This window comes from Muntiacus reevesi, chromosome 15 (genome assembly GCF_963930625.1).
Source record: "Muntiacus reevesi chromosome 15, mMunRee1.1, whole genome shotgun sequence".
NCBI lineage: Eukaryota > Metazoa > Chordata > Mammalia > Artiodactyla > Cervidae > Muntiacus > Muntiacus reevesi.
Genome location: NC_089263.1, coordinates 21,430,916 through 21,450,270, shown reverse-complemented (window position 1 = coordinate 21,450,270; position 19,355 = coordinate 21,430,916). Strand labels below are relative to the sequence as shown.

Here is a 19,355-nt window from a genome sequence, read left to right as displayed (position 1 = left end):
CATTTTGCCTTTTTGCATTTCTTTTTCTTGGGGCTAGTCTTGATCACTGCCTCACTTATCTCTTGTCTTTTTATAATAGCCATGCTAAGATGTAAGATGTAAGGTGAAAGTCTATTTAAGTCCTCTGCCCAATTTTAAATCAAATTATTGGAGGGGGGGTTTGCTGTTGGGCTGTATGAGTTCCTTCTGTGTTTTGGAAATTAACTCCTTATCATATGCCAAGTCGCTTCAGTTGTGTCCGACTCTGTGCAACCCCATAGACGGCAGCCCACCAGGCTCCCCCATCCCTGGGATTCTCCAGGCAAGAACGCTGGAGTGGGTTGTCATTTCCTTCTCCAATGAATGAAAGTGAAGTCGCTCAGTCATGATTGACTCTTTGCGACCCCATGGACTGCAGCCTACCAGGCTCCTCCATCCATGGAATTTTCCAGGCAAGAGTACTGGAGTGGGTTGCCATTGCCTTATCATAGAGATAGTTTCCAAATATCTTCTCCCATTCCATAGGTTGCCTTTTCATTTTATTGATTGTTTCTTTTGCTGTGCAGTAGCTTTTTAGTTTGATGTAGTCCCACTTGTTTATTTTTGCTTTTGTTGTTTGTGCTTTTGGTATATGTGGAAATTTCCCCCCATGTGTTCTTCTAGCACTTCTGTGGTTTTAGTTCTTACATTTAAGTCGTTAATCCATTTTGAGTTTATTTTGATGAGTGGCATAAGATAGGGGTCAAGTTTCATTCTTTTACATGTGATTATCCAGTTTCCCCTTCACTGCTTATTGAAGAGTCTGTCCCTTCACACAATAGAGTAACTCTGCTTAGTTACACAGACACACAGGAGAGTGGAGGCAGTACCTAGAGCCCCTTCGGACAGCAGACTCTGATTGCTTTGCTAACCAAATAATGAATGTGGGGACCTAGGATGGATCATAATCCAGGGAGAAGGCAAAGTGGTGCTTTTGTGGTTGTATGACCCCCTTGGCCTTGTTGTTTAGTCACTAAGTCATGTTCAACTGTTTGTGACCCCATGGACTATAGGCTCCTCTGTCCATGGGATTTCCCAGGCAAGAATACTGGAGTTGGTTGCCATTCACTTCTCCAGGAGATCTTCCTGACCCAGGGATCGAACTCTTGTCTCCTGCATGGGCAGGTGGATTCTTTACCGTTGAGCTACCAGGGAAGCCCCTCACTCTTTGACTTTGCAAACATTTTAAGGGAGACCCTGGCTAAAGTAGTCCCTGGCAATGAACATGCTACCCAGGAAGAATTAGCAATCCTTTGGGTCTGTTGTATATGTGTGTGTGTTTGTGTGTGTGTGTCCCTGGCTTTTGTTTCTGTTGGGATACAGACTTATCATGGGATGTGTCCTGCTTCACTTGACACATCTGTACAACAGGCTGTGTTGATGAGAACATTCCAGGACCATCCAGCCAGGGTCTAGTAGTGAGCAGGGTTCTTACCAGCAACCCCAAAGAACATCCAGGCTCTCGCCGTCTTCATAAGTCCTGGATGCTGGGGTTGGGAACAAAGCACTAGTCCCAGAGCCTCTTGCTTGGTGATGCTGCCTCTGGGACCTTCCTCCATCCCTTCCTCCTCCCAGGAAGTGGCCAGGTGTCCTTGGACCTAGCGGTGGACCAGCACACTGTGGAGCCAGTATCTTTTGCATCAATCCTGCGTAGTCATTGTACTCAGCCTTAGCAGATATGACTGAAGCGATGTTTACCATTCTCTTCCTAATGAAGAGTTTGGTGGCACTAGAGGATGGGACTGAAGCTTTTCTGGCCCCCAAGTGCTATGTGCCCTGTCCTGGAGTTTCAGGAGTGAAATTTCCTGATGGGGATCCAGAGCCTAGAAACCAGTTGCCTGCATGGTATGGGGGTGGTTAGGATAGCAGCATCTTTGTCCCCTAATAGCTGCTAGAAGTGACCTCTCTGTGTGGTACTGATGGAGGAGATGGAGGAACAGCATCCTTTGGGCACATCAGAGTGAAGGAGGGAAGAGACAAGCCCCACAGGAGTTCAGCAGGGGTTTGTCTGTGTGGTCACATCCCCACTGTCCCCACCATGGTCAGAGAGGGGCACTTGGTTCTTGTATTTTTGTCTTGCTGTCAGCAGAAACCAGGGTGACACCATGGAGGGGTGTGTAAGGGGCTTCCCAGCAGGGTCATGACCATGATGACTGGGAGAGCGACATTTGGTGCAATGCCCCCAGATAAGGAGGGGCTTCCCAGGTGGCTCAGTGGTAAAGAATCCACCTGCCAATTCAGGAGATGTGGGTTCAATCCCTGAGTCAGGAAGGTCCCCTGGAGGAAGAAATGGCACCCTACTTCCAGTATTGTTGCCTGGAGAATCCCATGGACAGAGGAGCCTGGAGAGCTACACAGTCCATGGGGTCATGAAAAGTCTAACATGACTAAGCATGCACCCAGACTGTAGCCTGCCAGGCTCCTCTGTCCATGGGATTTCTCAGGCAAGAATACTGCAGTGGGGTGCCATTTCCTTCTCCAAGGGATCTTCCTGACCCAGGGATTGAATCTGCGGATTCCTACACTGGCAAGCACATTCTTTACCACTAGGGCCACCTGGGAAGCCTGGTGATTAAAAATTGTATTGATAAATTTAATGCAGAAGAAAAAAATAATATTTTATTTATTATTACTTTTTCAGAGCCATGCCATGTGGGATCTTAGTTCCCTGACCAGGGATCAAACCTGCACCCCCTGCAGTGGAAGCACAGAGCCCTAACCACTAATGCCAAGAAAGTCCTGATTGCCACTTAAATTCACATTTTCTGATGGCCTAACTGTGAAATCCAGGGGCACTGCCCTGCACTCGCTTGACTGCTGTGTGTCGTTTGCTCCTACTCACCCTTCCTTCTCCCCTGGCTCAGCTGTGATCACCTCAGGCCACCGCCTGCTGGAATCTTTGCTGACTCCCCACCTTAGCTGCTCCTCATGTGTTGGCAGTCCCCAGGCTTCCATCTGGTTCTTCTGCTCACTGTCCATGTGCTCTGGGTGATCTTGGCCACGCTCACAGCTTCCATGTCCCGTGGTCTGAAAATGACTCCAAACCCTTGTCTCTGGCCCTCACATCTCCCCAAATGCAGGCAGAGCCCAGAGGAGGAGCCACCTTCCTGAACAGCCCCCATCACCTCAGACTTGATACCCTCACATGTTGTTTAGTCACTAAGTCGTGTCCAACTCTTTGCACCCCCATGGACTGCAGCACTCCAGGTTCCCCTGTCCTTCACTGTCTCCCCAAGCTTGCTCAAACGCATGTCCATCTAGTTGGTGATGCCATCCAACCATCTCTTCTTCTGTTGCCCCCTCCTCCTCCTGCCCTCAGTCTTTCCCATCATCAGGGTCTTTTCCAATGCGTTGGCTCTTTGCATCAGGCGGCCAAAGTTCTCACCTCTCATTTTTCTCTTCTTTCTAGTTTTATGTGTGGTAGGACGTTGACCCTGTCTCTCAAGCCACACGCCTGCAACCATCTCTGTAGACCACGCTAGGAGACACCTGGAGGCCCAGTTAGCTCAGCAGCTGTCAAGAGAACCCACGTTCTTCAGCCTCTCCGCTCTCTGGCCTTAGTGTCTATGAGGTCCTGAACTGATCCTTGGGGTCCCAGTCCCCTCCCTGGATATTCCTGCTATTGGCCTTCAGGTTCATCCTCGTTTCTCAGTCTCTGCCTGCAGAGCCCAAGGATCACTTAGCTCTTCTACCCATATCCTTGGGGGAAAGAATTGTCCGTGCAGCCAAGGCTGCTCAGAGAATACACTTTGCCCAGTTGGCCCAGACCTCCATCCTCACTCCCGAGACAGCCCGCCAGGCTTCTCCTGCCACCTGTCCCCATGCACTCTGAGTGCTGTTTTGTGAGCCAGGAGGAAAGGCTAAGGGCAGTGAGGAGGATAGGAGAGGACTGGCCCCCCAAAAAAATAAAATAATAAAATAATTTTTTCCTTCTGGATTAAATTTATCAATACAGTTTTTAATCACAGGGCTTCCCAGGTGGCGCTAGTGGTAAAGGGTCTGCCTAACAGTGCAGGACACGTAAGAGATGGGGTTTGATCCCTGGGAAGATCCCCTGGAGAAGGAAATGGCACCCCAGTGCAGTGTTCTTGCCTGGGAAATCCCATGGACAGAGGAGCCTGGCAGGCTACAGTCCATGGGGTCGCAAACAGTTGGACACAACTGAGCACCTGAGCACATTCACACAAGCAGTATGAGACATAATGCATTGCACATTTTGGCAAATAATTATTGAACAAAAGAAAAAAGTAAAGTGGAAATGCATTTCTTAATAAAGTGGATGGAACTTTTTTTAAAAGTTAATTTGTGCATCCATGGCTGAAGATGACATATTCTAGAATGCAACAGAAATTATTGCCAGTTGTCTTTCTGTTTTTCACTTTGTAGTTGTAAGTACCAAGCGAACTTGTTCACCTACAGAAGCAGATGGAAAATGACGCTGTTTGCTACAGCAGTGCCACTCAGTTCTCTGAACTCTCCCCGAAGTGTATGCCAAAAATTACATAGTAATATATCATGGAAAATCATTTTAGACCATGTATGAGATGACACTTGATTAGCTCTTCCTTCAATTTTGTTGAAAACAAGGAATTGGAAACCACTCAACTTGCAAAAAAATTTCTTATCCATTCAATAAATGTCATTCACTCTTTCGACACTAATACCAATACTTCAAATTGTCCTTTCATTTAGCCCACTGGGGTGTTTTTAATTCCAAAGCAATGAAATCTCACAGTGGAATGTAATATTCAGGATGAGTGAGAGTTATAGCTCTACGTTTCTAATAAAAAGATGAAGGGCTATTGTGAAAAGATAACCTGCAGGAAGCCTTGACTACTGGCTGATTGCCAGGCTGAGCAGTTCTGGGAAAGATTAAATATTATGTTGCACATCTGGAAACTGGTACTCTTAAAACTATCCATGTCCATGTCCCCCTTGGAAAGTCTTAGTGTTCAAATGCTGTAGTCTGCAGATCAACAGTTTAACTGCTACCCTTTGGTGCTCAGCAGCTTGATTGCATCCAACTCTTAGAAACCCATGGACTGTAGCCCACCAAGCTGCTCTGTCCATGGGATTCTCCAGGCAAGAATACCAGAGTGAGTTGCCATTTCCTTCTCTAGGAATCTTCCTGGACCAGGAATCAAGCCCACAACTCCTGTGTCTCCTGCACTGGCAGGCAGATTCTGTACTACTGAGCCACCTGGGAAGCACAACTGCAACCCTTTAGAGAAGCCCAAATGTGAAAGAAAAGAAAAACAGAGGAGGGAGAGAAGTTTAACGAGCGAAAAAGCTTATTTCAGGCTGGAACAGTGTAGTAGTTGTCTATTGCTGCATGATAATTTTTTGCCAAAATTTAGTAGCTTCAAACAGGAAACAAATGTTCATTGTCTTGCATGGTTCCTGAGGGCCAAGAATCTGAAAGCAGCTCATCTGCAAGATTCTAGCTGAGGGTCTCTCATGAGGCCTGGTGACCACTCTCTGTCATTCCTCCCACAGCAGTTCCCAACCTTTTTTGGCACCAGGGATGGTTTCATGGAAGACAATTTTCCCATGAACTGGGAGTGGGGGATGGTTTCAGAATGATTCAAGGGCATAGTATTTATTGTGCACTTTATTTATTTTATTATTACATCAGCTTAACCTCAGATCATCAGGCGTTAGATCCTGGAATGCAATGCACTTTATGCCTGTGCAGTGCTTCCTACTCCTCTTTGCTCACCTGCCTGCCAACCTGGCTCACTTCTGCCTTCAGGCTATGATAAAAAAAATCGACAGTAACAAATGTTGACAGGGATATGGAGAAATCAGAGCCTTCATACAATGCTGGTAGAGATGTAAAATAATACAGCCACTTTGGAAAACCATCTGGTATTTCTCCAAAAGTTAAACAGGGAGTTACTATTCGATCCAGAAATCCCACTCCTTGGCATCTACCCAAGGGAGATGAAACATATATGCACACAAAAACTTGTACATGTTTTAGTAGCATTATTTAGTATGGCCAAAAGGTGGAATCAACCCAAATGAAATGGGAAGTGGTGTGAATCAACGGATGACTAGATAAACAAAATGTGATATATCCATACAGTCAGATATTATTCAGTTCTAATAAGAAATGTTGGACATATACAACAACCTGGATGAACCTTGAAAACTACGCTAAGAAAGAGGCTCGTACACTAAGAAAGAGGCTCGTCACCGAAGACCAAGAACCATACAATACAATTCCATCTATGTGAAATGTCCAAATAGGAGAACCTGTAGAGATAGGAAATAAATTTGTGGTTGCTTAGGGCTAGTGGAAATGAGGGGGTGTGAGTCATGATAGCTAATGAGTGCAGAGTTTCTTAATGTTTATTTTATTTATTTTGCTGTGCCAAGTCTTAGTTGTAGCACACGAAATCACTGATCTTCATTGTAGTGTGTAAACCCTTAGTTGCAGCATGTGGGATCTAGTTTCCTGACCAGGGATCAAACGGGCCTGCTGCATTGGGAGCTCAGAGTCTTAGCCACTGGACCACCAGGGATGTCCCCAGAGTTTCTTTTTGAGTTGATTAAAATGGTCTAAAATTGACTGTGGAGATCATTGCTCGTTTTTGTGACTATGCTAAAAACCATTGAAATATAGCCTTTAGGCAGGTGGGTTGTTTAGTCACTAAGTCATGTCCAACTCTTGTGACCCCATGGACTGTAGCCTGCCAGGCTCCTCTGTTCATGTAAACTATGTATCAATTAAAGCAAGGGGCTTCCCTGGTGACTCAGATGGTGAAGAATCTGCCTGCAATGCAGGAGACTCAGGTTCATTCCCCTGGAGGAAGATCCCCTGGAGAAGGAAATGGCGACCCACTCCAGTATTTTTGCCTTGAGAATCCCACGGACAGAGGAGCCTGATGGGCTATAGTCTGTGGGGTTACAAAGAGTTGGACATGACTGAGCAACGAACACTAAAGTATTACCAAAAAGTAATGTAATGGCAATTCTGTGCCAAGAACCAAGCAGGGACTTTATAGTCCAACAGACTCTGTTAACAAGGCCTTCCAAGAAGCAGGCACCAAATTAGAAGTTAGATACACACTGTTTTATTAGGGGACTATAATCTAGAGGACTGGAAAAATATAAATAAAACATAGGGGATTATGTTTTATTAGGGGACTATAATTATAAACTATAATCTCACACTGTTTTATTGTATGAGATTATAAAGGGGGAAAAAGTAAGAAAGGCTGGGGTCAGATATGGATAGAAGGAAGGAAGGCTTGGAGAAGCATCCTAGCCTACCACACACTCTAGGAGAGGTCTGGCATGGCTGTCAAGGAGTCCTGCAGCCAAGATTTGCCGCCAGGGTAGTTTAGTGTCAATCAGAAATGGATCTGCCTTAGTGTCCCTGCCTTTGTCATCAGACGGGAGATGCCAACAGGAAGTGTGTCCTCCATGCACATGTGACAGCGACTTTCAGAGTGTAGCTGAAACCCCTGGTTATGGCCCCTATAATTGGATGTCTGCGAGGCTCAGTCTTATGGCCACTACACACACTCAGATTCAAATCCCAGTTCAACAACTTACCAGCCACGTGACCTTCCTTGCACAAGATACCCTCTGGGAGTCGATTGTTTCCCGATCTGTAAAATGGGGATAATAGTAGTGGCTACCGCACAAAGAAATATATGTAAAATTTCTTAGCACAGGGCTTTCCCTGGTGGGCCAGTGGTTCAGACTTTGCACTTCCTCTGCAGGGAGCACAGGTTCAATCCCTAGTCTGTGAGCTAAGATCTCACATGCCCTGTGGCTAAAAAAAATGAATTAACTACCTAGCACAGGAGAAAATACACAGTAAGTGCTCAACATGCAGTAGCTACTACTCACTGTATTTGCTGCTGTTATTATTATTTATTTCTAGATTTTATGCACCTCCATTAAAATAGTAGGCCTCATAGTCTATATATAGTGAGTACTCTGTTTATTTTACTTAGTATCGTATTATAAGTCTTTCCCCAAGGTATCTTTTGCTCTCCCTAACATTTTAAAGGCTACATTATATTTTACTGGGTGTGCATATTCTAGTTTTTTTATGATTCTCCTAATTATTAGGGCTTTACAGTTTTTATTTTTTGGCTATTATAAAAAATTTTGTGGTGGACATTTTTATATAGAAATAATGTTTTCTGCTATATTTGAGATTTTTTTCTTTAGGGTCCTAGAAAAGGTCTATTAGGTTAGAAAGTGTGAACTGTTTTTTATCTTTGGCCTCACAGCATGTGGAATCTTAGTTCTTCCACCAAGGATCAAACCTGCACCACCTGCACTAGAAGCATAGAATCTTAACCACTGGACCACCAGGGAAGTCCCTGAGTGGTGTGAACATCTCTAAGGCTCTTGATCCATGTTGCCACATTCACTCTCCAGAAAGGTGAGACTGTGTACATTCTAACCAACAACATGTAAGAGTATTCACTTCATGGACCCTTCCCTAGTCTTGGGGTTCAAAAGGCAAAACATCATCTACATGTTTATTCTCTATTATTCATACATGAGTTTATGTGCTCAGTCATGTCTGACGCTTTGCCGCCCGCCAGGCTCCTCTGTCCATGGGATTTTTCCAGGCAAGAATACAGGAGTGGGTTGCCATTTCCTCCTCCAGGGGATATTCCTGACCCAGGGATCAAACTCAAATCTCCTACATCTGCTGTGTCTCCTGCATTGCAGGTGGATTGTTTACCCACCGAATCATTGGGGAAGCCCCTGTTACTCATAAGGATGAACTATTTTCCAAATAGTTTTGTATAGGTAACAGTATATGCAAAGGAAATTATTTTGTGAATATTCCTTACTACTGAGATTTTTCTTTTTAATTAATTTACATAATTTATTTAATAATAATTGCCTGAAACACTTCCTATTATTTTGCCTTTTGGGATTTTTTAGGTTTTTAAATGTATAGAGGTCATTTGTTAATCAAATCAATTTATGGTTTGTTTGCTTTTTTCGTAATTTCTCCTCTCTTTTTTTTTTCTCCTGTCTCTTTTAAGCTTTAGAAGCCCATAGTCCTGTAGAAAGCAAACCTTTCTTTACAGATTGTTTAAAGTGAAACTGCAACTGAGCTGCTCAGTTAGTTTTTTTGTTTTAAATTATTTAATTATTTATTTATTTTTGGCTGTGCTCTTTCTTCATTGTTCTGCAGGCTTTCTCTAGTTGCAGCAAGTAGGGGCTACTCTCTAGTTGTGATGCACGGGCTTCTCACTGCGTGGCTTCTCGGATCATGGGCTCTAGCGCACGCGGCTTCAGTAGTTGTGGTCACGGGCTTCTCACTGCGTGGCGTCTCGGATCATGGGCTCTAGCGCACACGGGCTTCAGTAGTTGTGGTCACGGGCTCATACATGGGCTCAGTTGCTGTGCAGCATGCGGGATCTTCCAGGATCAGGTATTGAACCCGTGTCTCCTGCATTGGCATTCTACCACTGAGCCACCCAGGGAAGCCCCCAATTTATATTTTTGTTCATAATTTCTCCTGTCTCTTTTAAGCTTTGTTGTCATTGTATAGTTGCTCAGTCGTGTCTAACTCTTTGCAACCCAATGGACTGTAGCACGCCAGGCTTCCCTGTCCTTCATTACTCCCCAGAGTTTGCTCAAACTCATGCCCATTGAGTCAGTGATGCCATCCAACCATCTCACTCTCTGTCGCCTCCTTCTCCTCCTGCCCTCAATCTTTCCCGGCATCAAGGTCTTTTCCAATGAGTCAGCTCTTGGCATCAGGTGGCCAAAGTATTGGCTTCAGGAAGTCCATCCTCCTGCAGAAAGCAAACCTTTCCTTACAGGTTGTTTAAAGTGAAACTACAATTGAGATGTTCAGATGAGATTTTTTTTTTTTAATGTGAATGAGTTGAGTCCAATGAAATAACCATCTGCTGCAACGACCTTCTCAGAAACGGGGTTTTGTGTCCTAGGACCCAGGAGATCCACTAAGGACTGTCCAGGAAGAGTCCTCCTTGTGCAGAGGAGCTGCCTGGAGCTGCAATGGAGGAGGGAGCTGGGGAGGCACCAGGGGTGGGCAGGTCTGCTGCTTCTAAGGATTTCCGCTTCTATCACACGGATCTGTATGACTCTGAAGACAGACTGCAGATCTTCCCAGAAGAGAATACTCGGATGAGAAGAGAAGGTGTCCAAGCTGAAATGACCCATGAGCCCATGAGAGGGGGTGTGAAAGGGAAGGCTCAGAGAGACCTTGGAGAGGAAGTGGATGAACTTGTCCATCTCTATGGGCTTGAAGATGATCACGATTTAGGGGATGAGTTTATTGAGGAAAACACACCCAGAATAGAGGTTTCAGAATATCCTTCTTATATGATGATGGGGAGTGAGCAGAGAGACTGGAGACTTACTGGTGAGGCGGCTCAGGGTGAGGACCTGGGCTTCATGGGGTGGGGCTCAGTAGGCCAGTGCCAGGACTTGCGGGAAGCCTATAGGTACAGCCACGGCCGTGCCAGCGAGGAGTATGAGTGCTACGTCATCCCAGAGGAGGAGGACGAGGAAGAAGCAGCTGACGTCTTCTGTGTCACTTGCAAAACTCCAATAAGAGCATCAGAGAAGGATCAGGATGAACACAAGCAGCATGAGGTGACCCCACTCAGTAAAGCCCTGGAGAGTGCCAAGGTAAGTAGGTCTGCTTAGGTCTTCTTTCTGTTGAGATTGTATTTGTATCTCAAGTATGTAGGCGGGGGATGAATCTAAAGTGCCTTCTACAAAAGAGAAAAAGAAAACACAGTGTTAATGCCTTCTTGGGATCCTCTATTTGACAGGATGAAATTCACAAAAATATGTACAAGTTGGAAAAGCAAATTATTGAGATGGAAAACTTTGCAAGTCACTTAGAAGAGGTTTTCATCACGGTGGAGGTAAGAGCACGCTCAGTGCCTCCATCAGACACATGCAGCTGTGAGTGGTTGAGTCAGCAGCTGTGTCTGGTGTGAATTAGGGAACCTGTTTCTTGGAATGTATGGCGTTGATGCAGCTCCCATTCCCTCAGCCCTCTGTCTGTCTTCCTGTAGCACAGGGGCATAAACCTGTGGAACCAATTACCTGGCAGCATTCCTTACTGAATTCTTAGCTCTCATGGGCTGGGTCTTCAGTATCTTCATGTCTCCACTCACACTATAAGTTAGGACTCTTTCATGGGCCAGCCAAACAGACATTGCAAGACACCCATCATTTCACTGATGTCTTCTTTTCCTTAGATGGTACCTGTTTCTCACATGGCCAGTAAGTTTCTGTGCCTGTCCCCAAACATGTCACAGTTCCCTGGGTGTGCCTAGTGGTGTATCACCTACTGCTCGACACCAGCACACAACCTAGCCATCAGGATGAAGTAGCCCGGAATGGGACCAGAGGACTTCCTATGTCCCCTCCCTTCATGTGGGTGCTCTACCTCTGTTAAAGCAGTCTCAGATTGCATCAATGGGAGCATCTTGTGTGAATGAACTGAGCCCTGGGTTCCTTTCCCATGAAGCTAGACTTCCCTCCTCACCCCCAGTCTTAAAAGGGAGGGTAGCTATTGCATTAATTTCCTATTGAAGACACAGGGAAGGGACCAGCCCTTCCACATCTAAGCATTGGGTGGGGGGTGATAGGAGGGTAAGTGTACGGCAGTCAGGAAAAAGCGCCCACACTCCGTGCTGCCCGCTGCTCTCAGTTCACAGTGTCTCCACCCTCTGTGAGGACTCTGACCTCTTCCTTTACACTCAGCACTGGTGGGGGTCACCTACCGCTTCTCCCTCTCTTCCAGCATTCTGAGCAAGTCTTACATACACAGTAAATACTCCCTGAATGATTGATAAGAGTAAATACTCCCTGAACCTGCAGAGCCGTCCTGGATTTCCAGTCTAAGGGGGACCAGGAGTTGATAAAGTTTAATTAATATTTCCCATTCATTGCATTCTAGGATTAAATACTGGCACAGCCCTCTCACTGTCTTCCTGCTTTTTCTGATCTATTAGGCAGCACCACCTGGGTTATTCCCCTCCCCCTGCATCTTTTTCTTGGTTGTTATGAGGATCTGTGTGATCCTGATGTTTGTATAATTCAACCATCAAGGAGTGGAGGTGAGTGTCATGAGATGTTGAGAGCTCAAGAGGGAAAGCAAGTTAGGTACGACTCTCCCAGGGCAGATGTCTTCATGTTAAGGTCCAGAGTTCCAGTGGCAGACTCATTATGGTAATGATAATCTTGATAATCTTCTGGGTCGGTTGTCATGGTGATGGGCAGTGGCTACACCAGAGGTGGGTGGGGTATGGGGAAGAGGATTGTAAAATGCCACCAGCAAAGAAAGCAATACTCCTTGTTAAGATTATCCCTGGGGTTCTAGCTGGAGACTCCTGGTCCTAATTCCACCTTTGTCCACCTCAGCATCCTGACAAGAGACAATAAGATTAACAGGGAGGGACCAAAACATCTCTGAGTAGATACATTTTCATGCCCCAAATGACTCTGTAGTCAACATACATGCACTGAAATGACAGCTGAGATCAACTGTATCTTACAGGAGAATTTTGGAAGACAAGAACAAAACTTTGAGTCTCATTACAACGAGATCTTGGAAACACTTTCTCAAAAATATGAAGAAAAAATACAAGCTCTAGGGGAGAAAAAGAAAGAGAAGCTGGAAGCCTTGTATGGACAGCTGGTCAACTGTGGAGAAAATCTTGACACCTGCAAAGAACTGATGGAAACAATAGAGGAGATGTGTCACGAAGAGAAGGTTGATTTCATAAAGGTCAGTAATGAAGTGAAATGAAATAATGAACTGGAATGGCAGTCATGGCCAGAGTAGGTTAGATTGTCCCCTCTCTGCCTGGAGGGGTTGGAATCGACTTTCATGGTCAGCATCCATCTGATTCCACTGGATGTGTAACCATGACAACACATCCCCCATCTCACTGCACAGCTTCACCGTGGGTAGTCAAGCAGGCTCATACACAGCTGACCCTCCCCTCCACCACTGCTCAGCTAAACACCAGAGTCTGTCTTCCTCTGTCCTGGTTACCCAGAGATAGGTGCTCTCACCGTGGAGTGGGGCAAAAACAGGACTCTGGGACTTTTCTGTCCATCTCAGATGATCTCTCAGAGGTCGGGGGAGAAAGATGTCCAGGCTAGAAAGGTACCTCCTGTTTCTCAGTTACAAGTGCCGCCATTAGACATCTTAGTTCATAAGTTCAGATATGCAAAAAAAAGTCCTTAAAATCCTCAATCTGACTCCAAGTCCCCATGCAGCCAGACTGGGAATTTCAATCTCAGCCAGAGCTGGGGTCTCCTTTCTTTAGGGTCCCACAAGAATATGGGGCAGACGTGGGATCCAGGATGTGAGGGAGGGGCCCCTAGCCTCCAGAGCTTCCTAGTTGCCAAATAGGCCCTTTCCATTGGCCATGCCCATAGTGGTCCTCCAAGCCCCACAGTCCCTCCCTCCTGCCATGCCTGGGGTGAGGGTGGGGTGTGTGATGGAAGCTAGACAGCAGGTTGGCAGCCACCATCAGAGCCCTCAACACTCAGACCTTTTGAACCAATTTGTCCACAGTATCACTGTAGCTCACAGACATAATCTAGAATGTGGAGAAAGTGAGATATATGAGTATGTCTTCTCTGTTATTTATAGTAGTGAGAAATTAGAAACAACCAAAATGTATAACAATAGAGTAAATGATGGAGTTCCCATTCAATGAACCGTGATGCAGTCTTTCAAATTGATGATCCCCAAGACCATTTGTCACCTGGAAACATGCTCACGTCATGTTAATGGGAAGAAACTGCATAGGCGTCATAAGAGTTATTTTTGTTTAGGGTGTGGACGTGACTGGTTTTTCTCTTCTACTAACTTCCAAGCTTTAAGATACATTTATATTATTATATAGTTTGAAAAAGAAATTTATTTCCAAAATCAGTTTAATATTTTTTTGTCTTTCTCCTCCTTTTTAGGATGCTGTGGCTATGGCTGACAGGTAATACTTTTGTTCTGACATGTATTTTCTTTTTCTGTTCCTTTTACCTCTAGATACCTGACTAGGTATCAGTTCCCTTTGGTTATATGTTCCCAGGTTCAGCTTTTGTGTCTGCACCTAAGAGTAAATAGCACTGGCTTTGGAATGACAGTGTGGGACCACAAGGACCCTCTGGTACTAAATCTTAGAATCTCAGAGCTGGAAGGGAGCATATGGTGAGACTCAGCCTTCAAGCTGGGGTGGGGTTTCCCCGAGCCCCTCCTTTCACCAGGAGTAACAGAGATCCAGAGAGTGGGACTTCCCTGGTGGTCCAGTGATTAAGACTCCACACTGCCACTGCAGGGGATGTGGGTTGAGCCCTGTTTGGGGAACTATGATCCCACATGCCACGTGGTCAAAAAGCAAAAAATTCAGTGTCCCCAGCGTCCCCCAGCTAAGCCAGGACCCAGACTGTGTGCTGCAAAAAGCATGCACATTATGGAGTCAGACAGGAATTTAAATCCTGATACCCCCATGACCTTGGGCAAGTCCAACCAGTCTAGGACTCACCTTCCTTACTGACAAACAGGGATAACTTTGTGGGAATAAAATCAGACAGTGTCTGTAAAGCAACACAAACAGTGAAGTTTAATAATGTCAGGGTTAAGAGCATAAGCTTTGGCAAAAGACAGACATAGTTTCAAATTCTGCCTCTGCTCCTTACAAACCCTGCGACAGCTGGGGGCAGGAGCGGAAGACCCAGAGCCCCAGTTCATGCTCATCGACTTGAGGGTGCTTGACCGTGCGGAGAGGTTGCGTGTCTCTGGTCCTAGGGTGGTGTGGAGGTGGGAGCTCCCAGGTCAGCATCTAAGGATCTGCCAGAAGGTGTGGATCTGGGGCTTTTTGGCCCACATCCCCAGACCCCCACCCTCTGACATGACCCTACCCCTTCTCTCCTCAAAGGTGTAAACCAGCCACACCTATCCCCTCCAGTGACTTCATAGGTCAGTCACTGAAGCATAGGCCAGAAGGCCGCCCGCAGCATTTTAAAATAAGGAAATAAGAGTTCAGTTGGGGACTTCCCTGGCAGGTCCAATGGTTAAGACTCCACATTTCCAATGCAGGGGGTACAGGTTCATTCGATTCCTGGTTGGGGAACTAAGATCCCACATGCCACCTGGTGCGGCCAAAAATAAAATGCTTATTTAAAAAAATAATTCAGTAAAGAGGCCCTCATTGCTGCTCACTAGTGACCCTGGGGAAGAGTATCCCTCCATTCTTGTCAGTGTGTCTTTTTATACCGATAGACTCGGAAAATTCCTGCAAACAAAAACAGACGTGGAGATCTCAGCGCAGCCTGACTTTGAAGACCAGACCTTGGATTTCTCTGATGTGGAGGAGCTGATGGGCTCCATTAACACCATCCCAGGTGCGTTTCTCACCTGGGTGCATACTTGACACCAAGTTCCCTGAGCTTTGAGTTAAAAACTTTGATGACTAAAAAAAAATCGTAAAGATCTAGAAACAGGCATTTTCCCCCACCAGCTGCATGAGCTTCCTGTTTTTGTCTTTATGGCTTGTAAGGGTGAAAACAGAGGTTGGCCTTCCTGGGGTAAATACCCCCCTCCCTCTCCTAGGGGCCAGCATCCAGCCCCCATCAGCCTATCTTACTCCAAACAAGTGTCCCGAAGTTTATTTCCTTGAATGTTGTATTTATGTCCCTCTCAAGTGGTTGTTTTTAGCATAGGATTAAGAGATGGATTTTGGAATCCTATGGAGCTGGCAAGAATCCCAGCCCTGCTACTTCCTACCTGTGTGACCCTAGACAACTTACCTAACCTCTCTGAGCCTTGGTTTCCTTGGTAAAATGGACATAACAATGACTCATGAGGACATGGTGAGAAATAAATAAGTAATGTATGTATAGCATGTCACATGGTGCCAGGTAGCTCTTAAAAATCTTATTGTGAGGACTCATTTTTTAAAATTGATACTAGAATTTAATATCATCTTTCCTTTCTCATCCAGCAACACCCAGCAATGTTATGAAAAATGTTTTATATTATCATTTTAGGTTTTCCTTCTTCAAAAGACTTTTTTACAATCTTTTAAAAAATTAATTTTTGGCTGCGCTGGGTCTTCATTGCCGCGTGCAGGCTTTCTGTAGCGGCAGCAAGCAGGGGCTGTTCTCTAGTTGCAGTGCACAGGCTTCTTGTTGCAGTGGCTTCTTTTGTGGAGCACATATTCATGGGCTCTAGAGCATGGGCTTAGTAGTTGTGGCACATGGGCCTAGGTGCCCTACAGCGTGTGGAATCTTCCTGGACCACGGATCAAACCCATGTCCCCTAAACTGACAAGCAGATTCACAACCATTGAACCACCAGGGAAGTCCTAAGTTTTTCCTTTACACAAGTGTTTTTTTTTTTTTTTAATAAAAATGAAATCATCCTGTTTTATAATCTATTTTTTCCCCTAGTGAAACATTTGTGATGAATATTATTTTGTACTGATAAATTTTTCTATGACATCATTTTAATGGCTCTATACCTTAATCTGTGGGCTTAATTCTCACTGATAAATTCTTCTGCGACATCATTTTAATGGCTGTATACCTTAATCCTCAACTGTTGGTGCCAAGATGCTTCTAGGTTTTCCATCCTTATAAACCATACTACAGTGAACATCCTTAATTGGAGTCTTGGAGGCCATTCTTAGACTCCCCAGATTGAGGAGAGATTTCGCTGAGGTGTGAAGTCCTTTAGATGGTCTCAGGACAGTATTGCCCAAATAATCAGACCCAGTCATTTGGAAGGAAAGGCCCTATTGCCTAAGTCAGTGCTTGAGACACGTAGTGGTGGTTTCTCCTCACCCTCCTATGTCCGGGTCCCAGGCAGATCATCAGCCCCCAGCCTGTATCCAGGGCCATCCCTCTTCTTACTGCCTCCCCGGAGGGGACTCTTCTTTGCAGGGTATAACAGGGTATCTGCTGTGCATCCTGAGCTACATCACGTGGGGATACAGGTTCTTTCTCTTCTTCTCACTTTTGTCATGTTAGTGGCCTTCCACCCCGTAACCAGCAAGGAAAAGCTGAGTACATTCCATGAAGTCCTACCTGGTCTGAACAATTTCAGCATTTGAAAATAAGGATGTTCTTGAAAGCCCCGGATGGAAGGAGATGCTGCCATGGGTGAAGAATTACGGAAGACAAACAAGGAATGTTTCTTGGATGTGTGTGGGGGTGGGGTAGGAAGAATTATTAACCCACAGAGAAGAAAAGTATTAACTCAGTGGATGGACTCGAAAGAAGTTGGTTCTGGGAACTTCCCTTGTGAGCCCCTGGTTAAGAATCTGCCTTCCAGGGCTTCTCCGGTTGCTCAGCGGTCAAGAATCCGCCTGCCAATGCAAGAAGCACAGGTTCGATCCTTGGGTCAAGAAGATCCCACATGCCACAGAGCAACTAAGCCCATGCCCCACAACTACTGAGCCTGTGCTCCAGAGCCCAGAAGACATAACTACGGAGCCCATGTGCTGCAACTGCTGAAGCCAGTGTGCCCTAGAGCCTGTGCACCACAGTAAGAGAAGCCGCTGCAGTGAGAATAGCCCAAGCACTCGCCACAGCTAGGGAAAAGCCTGTGCCACAACAAAGACCAACACAGCCATAAATAAATAAATAAATAATTTAAAACTCCACCTCCAGTGCAGAGGACACAAGTTTGATTCTGAACTATGCCCATGTGCTCTGGAGCCTGCACACCACAACTAGAGAAGCCCCCGTGCCAAAACGAAGACAGCGCAGTTCAAAAAAAAAAAAAGTTGGTTCTGAAAAAGCAGTGTTTCCATACCTAATCATCTCTCATCCTAATGAAATCATAATGAAGGAGCCAGTTGTGGCAGGCTCTTTCCCTCCTCTGTTCACTGTAGGACTGAGAGCGGTGGTGCTGTGGTCCTGGCCATCCTGTCTCTTTGGATGGTGTGGTGGAGTCCAAGGACCCATCCCTCCCTCCCGGCAGGACTTGCAAACACCCCAGCCTGAGCCGCTGTCAGAAACCCCGCCTCCCCCAGCTCGTGTGGGTTGGTCAGAGCAAGATGGACACAAACGGTTCTTACTGAGGCTCCTGGTTGGGGGGTCTGGCCTCCCCCCCTGGTCACCCGGCTGCCTGTCCCATCTCTGAAGCCCATGGCATGCTTTGAGGGATGGATTGTCCTGTAAAAGCGGCCGTTCCCATCTGGTGCCTCTAACTGACGGCTCCTCACTTGTCCTTGTTTTCCTCCCTTTTCCTCTTCTAGCTCCTTCTGCTCCAGTGATAAACCCACAGGCCCCTAACTCAGCCACGGGATCCTCAGTCCGAGTGTGCTGGAGCTTGTACTCCGATGACACCGTGGAGAGCTATCAGCTGTCCTACCGGCCAGTGCAGGATGGCTCGCCTGGGAAGGAGCAAACAGGTGCGATCTGCCAGGAGCAGCAACAAACTCCAGCATGGGCCCTGGGGAGGTGGCGATGGGGTGAATCTGCACACCTAGCTCCTTGCAGGATGTCGTGCAGGCAGGTGAGCATGGCAGGAAGGGCTGGGAAGACAAGTTGGGGCCTGGCTGGGGAGAATCATAGGGCTCAGATACGTGGAGTGTATCCACAGCCATCAGATCGGGGTTGTCCTGGGGATGATGGGTCTCTAGCTGCAGGACGCATGGGGACACCCCTCCTCGAGGAGGCCCAGTGGGACTGGCTGGGTTCTAGCAGGTACTGGCATGCGAGGGTGGCTGGGCTTTCCTTGAGGTCCCCCTGTGTTGGGAGAACCTGAGGGGGAGGTTAGTCTGCAGACCCCCAAGGGGCTGAGGAGGGCTCTGCAGCCTGGAAGGGCTGCTGCTAATCTGACCCACATTCCTAGGTGGAAAGGCCCTGGCCTCCACTGCGTGCAGCCCTCGCCCATCCTTTTCCTAGGGCAGTGGAGCTGGCTGGCGCAGGGTTAGGGCTGAGGGAGATGCCCCCTCTTTGTAGATAAGCCAGGCTCCTGTTGAGAAGGGGGCCAGACAGCAGAGGAGCTCCAGCTGAGCATCTGAAGGATCAGGGCCTGGCTGGGCCTGTTCTGTGTGCATGGGGTCAGAGCAAGACTGTGGGAAAGGGATTCAGAGACCTCCATCTTATGGATGACCTAGAGAGAGATGAGCAGACACGTGGGGACACCATAAGTTATGGCAGAACCGGAATGAGAATTGAGTCCGCAGGCACCCTGCCTGGAGCTCTTCCCCTTGTACCAGTTCATGCAGATAGAAGGTTTCTGAATGCCAAAGGTGAGGATGATTTGTCTGCCCAGGGGTTAGGAAGGAACGGGAGTCCTTGAAAAAGGTAACTTTAATCCACGATGAGGGAGAGAATAA

General features: G+C 46.5%; 1 protein-coding gene across 5 annotated transcripts in view; it reads left to right on the top strand.

The window, feature by feature from the left end:
* Positions 1 to 19,355, top strand: part of FSD2 (fibronectin type III and SPRY domain containing 2) — a 41,447-nt gene that overhangs the window by 9,983 nt on the left and 12,109 nt on the right. For 3 of the 5 annotated variants that reach the window (XM_065906752.1, XM_065906753.1, XM_065906751.1), the window contains exons 4-9: positions 9,960 to 10,665; positions 10,812 to 10,907; positions 12,551 to 12,781; positions 13,978 to 14,000; positions 15,287 to 15,408; positions 18,267 to 18,422. In XM_065906752.1, coding sequence (XP_065762824.1) covers positions 10,030 to 10,665; positions 10,812 to 10,907; positions 12,551 to 12,781; positions 13,978 to 14,000; positions 15,287 to 15,408; positions 18,267 to 18,422 — 1,264 coding nt within the window. In that variant the 5' untranslated portion in view covers positions 9,960 to 10,029. Of the gene's footprint in view, positions 1 to 7,993; positions 10,666 to 10,811; positions 10,908 to 12,550; positions 12,782 to 13,977; positions 14,001 to 15,286; positions 15,409 to 18,266; positions 18,423 to 19,355 lie in introns of those variants that run through there. The other 2 variants (XM_065906754.1, XM_065906755.1) reach the window with 2 other exon arrangements.